The sequence below is a fragment of the Dicentrarchus labrax genome, unplaced genomic scaffold (genome assembly GCF_905237075.1).
Source record: "Dicentrarchus labrax unplaced genomic scaffold, dlabrax2021, whole genome shotgun sequence".
Lineage (NCBI taxonomy): Eukaryota > Metazoa > Chordata > Actinopteri > Moronidae > Dicentrarchus > Dicentrarchus labrax.
In genome coordinates this window covers 12,213,431-12,222,814 of record NW_026136720.1, presented here as the reverse complement: position 1 = coordinate 12,222,814, position 9,384 = coordinate 12,213,431, and the positions used below count along the sequence as shown (strand labels likewise).

Sequence of the window (9,384 nt, the reverse complement as noted above, 5' to 3'; positions counted from 1 at the left end):
AGTGGAAATGTAAAGCACTAAGTGCTGAGGATGGAGAGAGCACTCTCTGTGAGATGAGCTCTTTCTCTCTCATCTGGACCCTGTTATTGTGAGAAGGCAACAAAGCAATGCATTAGGAAGCACACTGGAGCCACACAGCTTTGATGTGAGCTCGGTAACCAAGGCGCAGCGGTGGCCGGTGTGTGAGCTCTGTTCCAATGGCTGTGTTGTGTAATCAGATGTGTTTGCTGTGTATTCAAGTAAAGAAGTGGTGTAATCCATCCTCACTAGAGTGCGGTTATTGAAAAAACACAGGCTAAAACAAGAGCTCAAACTGATCAAGATTCTTTATTCAGGATTCTTGCAAATTCTCCATTTGATGATGCACACACGATACTGGGTAAAAATAAAACTCTCAAATAATCAGTCTAACATACAGCTACATAGACACTAATGTAACCTGACCCTAAAAAAATTAAGCGGGTTTGAAATAATACACATACCATCCATAAATATTATAAATAAATATATGGTAGGATAAAAGATGAGAAAGCTGACAGCATTATATTATATACAGTAAATCCTTGCCACAAAAAGAAAAGTTACATTCATTAATCTGTATTAATATTTTAGATGTGTGACAAAACATATTATTTCAATTAATATTAAAAAATGTATTGCAATATATATGACCTTTTGACCTTTAATTATATTAACACAAGGATAAAGAAAAAACATTGCCATGGTTTGTTTTCCATAAATTTAAGCTTGTATTAACTTCACCTTAAGGCAAATTTCTCAGTTTCACCAAAGTCAAAAGCAAAGCATAACAGTGGAGGTCTAAGGTAAGCCAAACCCGACGCTTTTCATTCCTTTTCTAAATTATATCCAAAGATGAAGGCTGAGCCTTGCAGCGCTCTCTTTTCTTTACCTCCAGGCTTGTGATTGACAGCACCATGTGCTGCCCTCCTAGCCGCTGCAGTTCACAGCCTCTGTCAGGGGGGTGGCAAACACACAAACCAGAGAGCGGCTGGCTGCCCCACAGCAGCAGGGGGCAGAGTTAGGGTGGTATGGTGGGGTGCACAGGGTCATGGGCTCTGCTGGCACTGGAGCATTGTTGTCAGGTGGACTGCGTCGTACCGTATTCAAAAAGAGACCAGCCTTTCATCCAGCGTGTCCGCAGAGCTTACCTTTTCTTCCGCGGCTGGCTCTGGCTGGTGGGCGCTCTCACAGCGCTGTACTGCACCTGTAAAAACAAACAGGAGTTTGGTCAGAGGCAGGTAATCCGAGCTCAGTGGAGCGCACGGTAATGGCTCCCCTGAGGAGAGCTGGTGCAGGGGAAAGCGAGGCGGGCTTGCCTGTAATGAATCATTTTTTAAACACAGGAGCAGAGGGGATTAATCACAGGGAGGAAGGATTTGAAGAGTCAAGGGTTCCGTACCAGTGTACGCCCCCCTCATTCTGCACCACCATCACAATATTAGAAACAGACATCAACTGTTAAGATGACCTGCCAGGCCAGTGAGGGAGTTGCAAACTGCATAATCACTCAGTGTAAGTTATGTCCCCTAAAGAAAACTTTGTTAAAGCCTGAGAATAGTATAGCACGAGTGTTGTTTAAGTTACCAAACATCAGTTGATGTGTAACTTTCTTCACAGCTTTACAGACCCTTGGTGTGACTTTGATTTCGTCAGTGAAAAACAATACTTTAAATGTGACATTTGCAACTTACAGCCTTGGGTTTTTTTGCTAGTTATATATGTAGAATTAAGCTCAAGATAGATTTCAATATCCAGTACTTCTTTGATCTTCAAATGGATTTACAAAATTAATTTATATTGTAGAATCGTGTTCTCTTTGACATTCAAAAACTTAGATTCAATTGTCCGTATTTTTTTTCCCCCCCAAAACTGCCACCATAATCTAAAGAGGACTGATCATAGGGTAAACTGAAAAGGAGAAGAGCTGGAATTTGAAAACTTGCTTTTGAAGCATGCTTGCTAAGCTCAAACAATACGATGAATCTGTTGAATAAAGGTAAGAACTCTATGCTAATTAGCTGGTCTCCATTATTAGAATGGGAGATGGAATGTGGGAACAAAGTGACTGCCTCCTGCATCAGAACATGAAACTGTCCTCAGAACTGACAGATGCTTCTTATTTCAGGACAGACAGTGTTGTCAGAAGTCCCCGTTTGAGGCAGACTTTGTAGATGTGCACAGGCACTAATTGCCAAGTCACATTTGCAAGAAAGACAGGAGTCAATTTTCAGCCTTTGTGGTGTTTTTGTGTCCACACCTATCTGAGGATTGAAGTTCTAAGTCAACAAAAACAAAATATGTGGTCTATTGTTTTGGGTCTCCTGTGTATATGATGTTGAGGTTATTTTTCACAGTACATAATGAAACGTACTTATGATGAATCTTAAGGGTGTTTTGTTTTTTATGATTGGAGCTATTTTCAAGATGTAGTTTCTCTTTTAAACCAGGCTAAAAAGTATTGTTTCCATGGGATTTGAAAGTGAGTCATTTTCAAAGCTCAAACATTGTATCCCAATGGGGAAGAAGACATACAAAGGATTCTGAATCAAAAATGTATTCACCACCTTGTTTTGCCAACTCAGTCAGCCAAATCTCAAACAACACAGGCTCCCTCCAACATCACAGAGAAGTCAGGAATGGCTTGCTGCAGGAGGACATCAAGGGTGCAGCAGAAAAACAGACTGGGGTTGAGAGTGTCTTCCCAGATCCAGACTGTCAGGATTTCTCACTGAATTCCGTCTGGCGAGTTACCTGGGAGATGAAGGCACTGTGTGGCACTTCATTTCCTGGCCGAGCAAAATTCTCAGTCAGAGAACGGCAAGCACCCCGCACCACTTACAACACCCTGACAGCTCTCCTCAGCTCTGTGATGTAAATGTAAATGACATATCAGCCATGGCTAATATGTAATCACATATGGCACCCAGCAAGACGATTGGGGCTCACGACTACATTAATTGACTCCACCACCCTGAAGTGACTGAGGCCACATCAGAGTTTCTGTGCTGACACAACAGCCAGAGACGTCAGGAGCCCTCTGCCGGCCCTCGGCCAATCCCATCTTTAATGTCACAGTGCTTCAATCAGACAGACAAAATTGCTAATAACGGACGAGGCTGCAGCAATATGGCTGAGGACAGATCTGAGCATCTCCTCAGTCAGGCACTACGGCGACTACATGGTGCTGCACTGAGGAATAATTGGGCCAGGGCTGCTTTAAAGGCGAGAGTCCATTAATAATCAAACAAAGCCAGAGGATATATTTCTGCAACACTTGGGAATTCTGGTACAGCAAATAATGCAGACATCTTCAGGGAATTCCCTCCCTATCTGTATGTAAAATTGGACCCTTACCTTTTGAACATCAGAAGGCACCCTCTTGAGGAAATCCAGTATTTCATTATTGTCAATAGTATATGGGTTGCGCAGCTTCTTGGTAAATTTGTTAACGCCTGTGAAAACAAGAACACATTAATAAATAAAGGTGTCATACCGACAAGCATATTTTTACACAGTTTTCTAGTGTAAACAATAATAATAATAATAATGATAATAATAAAAAAAGAGTTGTGTAACCGTATCTATGTACAGTATGGAGTTCCCACAAGTGTATCACTAACTGCATTATATGATGCGGTTTCAATGGATCCCTTTCAGTCAAACTGAATTCAAGCCTGACAAATACAGTGGACGCAAGTATGGATAAAGCAACACTTAGTCAGTTAAAGCAGATGAATAATGATAACCCTACTAAAAAAAAAAAAAGCACATTCACACACATATTCGTGACAACTTTTCCTCACTTTTGTTTGCTTCAATCTGATCATTTCTAGCACATCTATATTTACTTTGCACATGGCCGCATACCACAGAGAAAAAATATCTCTGGGGTCTGGTAATGGGACAATTATATTCACAGCTTGGTACTGCTTGTACCTCAACATGCAGACAAAGAACCTAAGGACTTAAATATGTGCAAGCAACTTGAAAGGCTTGCCTTGCAACCACAGAGATGGGGGTTAACTGGGGAGGCAGAGAGTGTCTCAGACTGTGTGTTTTTGTTTGATATGATGGTTTTTTGGTATTGATTGTGTTGAAGGCAGTGTGGAAGTACAGTGGTTGTGGGCTTACAGCTGGAGGAGGAGAGCCTGTTAAGGGCAGCATATCTCCCTGACCACTGAGATGACTGTCTATTCTGTATGACTACAGCAGATAATGAGAGGCTAGACCAGGAGCCTACAGACTGCCCAAGGACATCATGTATTATATACAGCTTTCTACTCTACCTCTGCTTTGTTTTCACACAAACCCTAGGCCTCGCCTCTGCTGGGCTCTGCTACATCAGCCCACACTGAGCAGAGCAAACCACTGCAGCTGTCTGATCTCTGTGCATCTGCAGAGGTGTAGGGATGGCAGAGTTCTTACATTACTGTACTTCATTAAATCATGGATTTCCAGTTAGGAAGATTTAATCACTGCTAGGAACTGGCTCTTTTTAAGAGTTTTGTTTTGCAGCAGTGGCTTGGGTGTTGATTTTTATACAATTTGTTAGGATGTTTTGGTCATAGTAATGAAGGATCTAGCAACAAGCAGATAGTGGGAGTTTGTTAGCTTCTGGAATTCACCCAATACACTATTAGTTATACTAAAATATTTTGTTTTTTTCATTTACAATTTTATGAATTAAATTGCGATTTTGTAGATGTAGAACTTACCCCATATTAGCACAATGTATCGCAGTGGGATCAGATATAATAGTGTTGCTGCCACAAACAGCACCAAGCAGGATAGGCAAGACAAGAATGGGACAGACCAGTTGAATATGCTGGAAAAGAATAATTGTGTCAGATTAATATGAAGTTCTATACAAAATGATTAATTTCAAATAGAAACCCTTTGTAAGACAAATATAAAATAATCAAATTACTTCTTAATTCGCTCTCCGATGTTTGCAATTTCATCCAAAACGTTCTGGACGACCAGTACTACTTCCTGCACCATATGTATCTTATCCATCAAACCCTTTTTTCCAGATTCCTAAAAAAGAAACAAAAAAACACACAAACACTGATGAGGTACACTGTATGTCAATTGTTAGGCAGGGTAGACAAAGACCAGTTTATCTCTGCTGTGCTATTATGTGTGATTTATCTATTGAATAGCCCGTAATGAGCAAACACTGTACATCTTCAGACTATGTTTTTGAAGATGAGACAGACTCAGTGCTCAGAAGCTGTTATGTGGATGGCTGAGAGATTTCAGCTTTTGTCCACCACATACAATAGAGCTGTTGCACAAGTGCAGCACAATCAAGACTCTCTGGTAGATGAAAAGTACACAAAATGGCCATCCGCAATCAGGCAGACTAGACGACCTAGACAAGAAGTGCAGGGGCCTCACAACTTAGGAAAGATTCCATTCCAGTCGCCTGCACAGGACAAGTTTGAACATGTTTTTACAAATCTGTCAGGCCAGGCTCGCTAACCTATCCTAACACTTTCTGCTCATGAGAAAAACACTTCACCCCGCTTAGGACACCAGTTGGATGTTCACTCTTTCACTCGTATCATTCTTGTCACAACTAACGCTGCACATAAAGTATTATTTGATATTAATGCACTGATATAATAATGACTCTGGCAAAGCAATAAGTCAACATGTGAGGGTTTGTCTCAAAATGAAATAAATATGATCACATCAAGGCTGGAAATAACAACGAGCGTGAAGCCTTCCAGAGGCAGAGGAGTGACTAGAGATAACACAAGTAACACAAGCTAAAGAGGGCTGAGAAGCCTCACATCAAAAGGAGGAAATAATGACAGGAATGATGACAGAGGGCGGGAGGGGAAGAGTGAGAGGGAGAAGGGGAATGAGAGTGCTGGGGGAGGGCACGCTGATGGACCCTAACAGGAGGCTTGAGGATGTCTATATGTTTATGTTACAAGTCAGCCGCAGCCGCAGCCTGTGTGCATTGACAGGGTCCAGACAGAATGCCTTTATCAGAGCTTCATGAGGCAGCCCCTGGGAACACACTGTCTGCCAGCACACAGAGACTCCCCACTGTCAGGCCCACTCTTCTCCACGAAAGGCGCAGGAAGAGAGCAATTCCCACACTAGCAGAGCCTCCCCCACTGGGCTCAGATCTGGACAGACACTGGAGGCTCAGCACTGTCCAAAAAAGGAGAAACTATCACAAATATGCTTTCTTTGAGATTAACATCTCATGGTCTCATCATGGGGAGAGAGGACTATTTGTGTTTGTGCATCATCTTACTCCACTCCAGTGCATTAGAAGGTCTGAGCAAACCTTAATGTACGTATTTTACTCCACATCAGGTGTTAACTGAGCTCTTTATCCTAAGTTTATTTTGAAAGCGGGGACCACTGTTAGTCTGCTAAAAGCTATTACAATCCGTGTGAGTGAGCTCCTGATGGACCCAGAGAGACATTCATTCACTCGATGTAAAACCTCATCAGTTAGGCTCACATTCCTTTTCATATTTTAATTTAAACTTGTTTAAGCGACCCAATTACATGATTTAGAATTCAAATATAATAAGCGATATGAAGCATTATCTAACTGCAGTGGATACACATGCAAGGTAAATTCAGCCAGAAATATCTATGGCGGGGGAAAAAAGGAAGAAATCATATTGGCTTTCATTTCTAAAAGGAAAAACAGACAAATACATGTACTCTGAAGTATGCATCAAGAGGCAGAGCTCTCATGACTATCATTATTCATGTGCTTTAAGATTCTTGAAATCCAGCATCTCCTTAGCGACCAAAACTGAAGTCCTTCCTACATTAATCACTTGATGATATTCTTTATCTTTGTTCATTTCTCTTTTCAGCATGTACACGAGTGCAGAGAAAACAAAAATAAATAAAAGATCTCCTTCTGAAATGGAAAAGGATGGGTAAACTGGGGATGGACTAAATGAATCCTAAATGTCTACTGATTAGAAAACCTGTGTGAAATCATATTCTCATTTCAGATAAAATTGTAAAAGCTTCCTTTTAAGGTGCAGTAATGGAGAACCAATTTGATCTCCTGCACAAAGGTAAACATACTCTCACAGACATGTGGGGTGTTATCAAAGGCTGGAAAAAGCTCATTTAGCATCATTTTAATTAGAATAAACGGTGCCAAATTTGAATTCTCAGACTGAATATTTTTCCAGTGACTTTTTTTTTTTGACAAAGATAAGAATTGCATCTAAATGAAAAACACCTGTGTTCCCGGCAAATTATCTCACATAGAGCTAAAATAAGCTAACAAACAATTTGCTAGGATAAAACACGGAAAAGCTCTTGGAGGCTTTAATGTGTTGTTGGGTTCATGTAGCTCTCATCATGCATGCCACAGATCATGACATGGGCAGTCTGTCTGACTGGTGTGCTCAAGGAGACCCAGCGGTAACTGTGGACTATCGGGTGAGAGATGTAGTAGCCCCCCAGCCCAGTCTAGCACCCCCACAACCACCTCTTCACCCTCCCCCATCTCCCCTGGGCTAGGCTCTGGGAGCATGTCAACCCCAGACCAGCAATGCTAGCCGGGGGGCAATGAAAGGGCTGTTTCATCTTCCCTGTTCATTTCTATTGGAGATCTATGGACTTGTTTTGCCTCTCTGTTTCTTTATGTTATGATTAAATATTGTCTATCTGCACAATTGATACCTAAGGCCAAAGGGAAGTCACTTTGCCCACACATAATTTGTAAGCTGTCTCTTTCCCTGAGGACAGATTTGTTCACAGGCAGAGAATCTGTTCTGTATTATCCTGCTGTAACACTGCCTTGCTTTTCGTCTCTCTTTAACGTCATGCCTTCACATTCTTGCTGCTCTGTCTGAGGTTTAAATATTTCCTTCCTCAAGGGGGGAAAAGGGGGGATAAAAACATATTTGAGTGGTAATCATAACCTTCTCAGAGGGAAAAGCCTTTATTCACATGTTACAGGAAAGACTAGGGGGAAAAAAAGCAAAGGCTTTGAAGTCATCAAATTTAACACTGATCACTCTTTAACCCCAAATATTTTTAAAGAAGACTTTGATAGGAGGTGTAAAGCTACACTGCTTGATCTAACTGCATGATATCACATTCAAGTGACGGCAAGACCATAACAAGACTTTCAAATAAGCCACTTTAAATTAAAGCTGACAGCTTAAAACAAACATGGGTGACTGCTTAATTAGTAAATGAAAGGAGATATTTCATTTCCTCTGAGTGTGAAAGGGCTTAGGGAAGCTCATGGAAAACCTTTCAAAAAGCTTTAAAGAGGGGAAGGCTGAGTTCAGAAACACATGCAACGTATTGAGAGAATCTTAAACCAAACTAAAGACACTGCCATTTCTTTTACTAGAAAAGTAAACATTCCTCTATTATATATTGAGGATTTAAGGTAAAGACAAATGTAATAACCATTCTATGTAGCAATGATATTAAACTCAGTGCATAAACATAATCCTGCCTGACTCAATATTCATAAATACACTGAATCTTCTGTATCGCCGTTGTTTGTTTAGGCACCAGTTTGCCTGTTCCTAGCACTGATAGCAAGTGTGGCTTCCCACTTTGTGTGTGCAGACATATCATGCGAGTTTCATCTGTGAATTAGCCCATCCTTTCAGACAGGATTTGGTGGATGTGCCTGTGTTTTTAAAAGAATCTGGCTTTTTTTGTAGCCCCAGGTCATCACAACGGAATATATTGAGCGCATTATGGATATGAATCCTGGGCCTAGACACGCAGCACAAGGGTCATTGCTTGGAGGCTTTGGGTTAGCTCCACACTTCATTGCCATAAAGCAATAATACACATCCCTGTTAACTCTTCCTTCTTTACAGAAAACAGTGGGATGAGTGTAATTGAATATTATGTGCTGTGGGGAAGTATAATTTTCAGGCTACTTAAAGATTTCCTGTTGTTTTGTTTTTCAAGAGACACTAGAGAGATATATTAATAAACATCATCATTTATGATTTCTCACAAACGAACAAGTAAAAATGACTGATAAGCTTTGGGGCAAAGTACAAGTTTACTGCTGTGTTTTGTACTTTGTTCATTTGTTCTGGTGGTAACAGGTCATTCTCATCACAACCACATTTAGACAATGAGGATACAAAAAAATCTAGTGATTTTATTCCCAATAGCTGTGCAAAATCTAATTGACGGTGCTGTTTAAATTTGATTTATAGATTTTCAAAGGGCTGCAGTATCTCAGTGGAGTACATTTGTAGAGTGACACCGAATACCCAGAGGAACGGAATAAAGAGCTACATGCTACAACTGTTTCATAGATGTTGCCCTCATTTGGGATGCATGAAATATATTTCTATTCTTAGTGAGAAAAGAGCCTCTGAG

General features: G+C 40.8%; 1 protein-coding gene across 5 annotated transcripts in view; it reads right to left on the bottom strand.

Annotated features, from left to right (window-relative positions):
* Window positions 1-308: 308 nt before the first annotated feature.
* The window catches only part of mctp2a (multiple C2 domains, transmembrane 2a), a 31,845-nt gene continuing 22,769 nt past the window's right edge, over window positions 309-9,384 (bottom strand). For all 5 annotated transcript variants that reach the window (XM_051382546.1, XM_051382544.1, XM_051382545.1 and 2 more), the window contains 4 exons: window positions 4,949-5,058; window positions 4,737-4,846; window positions 3,376-3,473; window positions 309-1,225 (listed from right to left, as the gene is read on the bottom strand). In XM_051382546.1, the coding sequence (XP_051238506.1) occupies window positions 1,166-1,225; window positions 3,376-3,473; window positions 4,737-4,846; window positions 4,949-5,058 (378 nt within the window). In that variant the 3' untranslated portion in view covers window positions 309-1,165. The remainder of the gene's footprint in view (window positions 1,226-3,375; window positions 3,474-4,736; window positions 4,847-4,948; window positions 5,059-9,384) is intronic.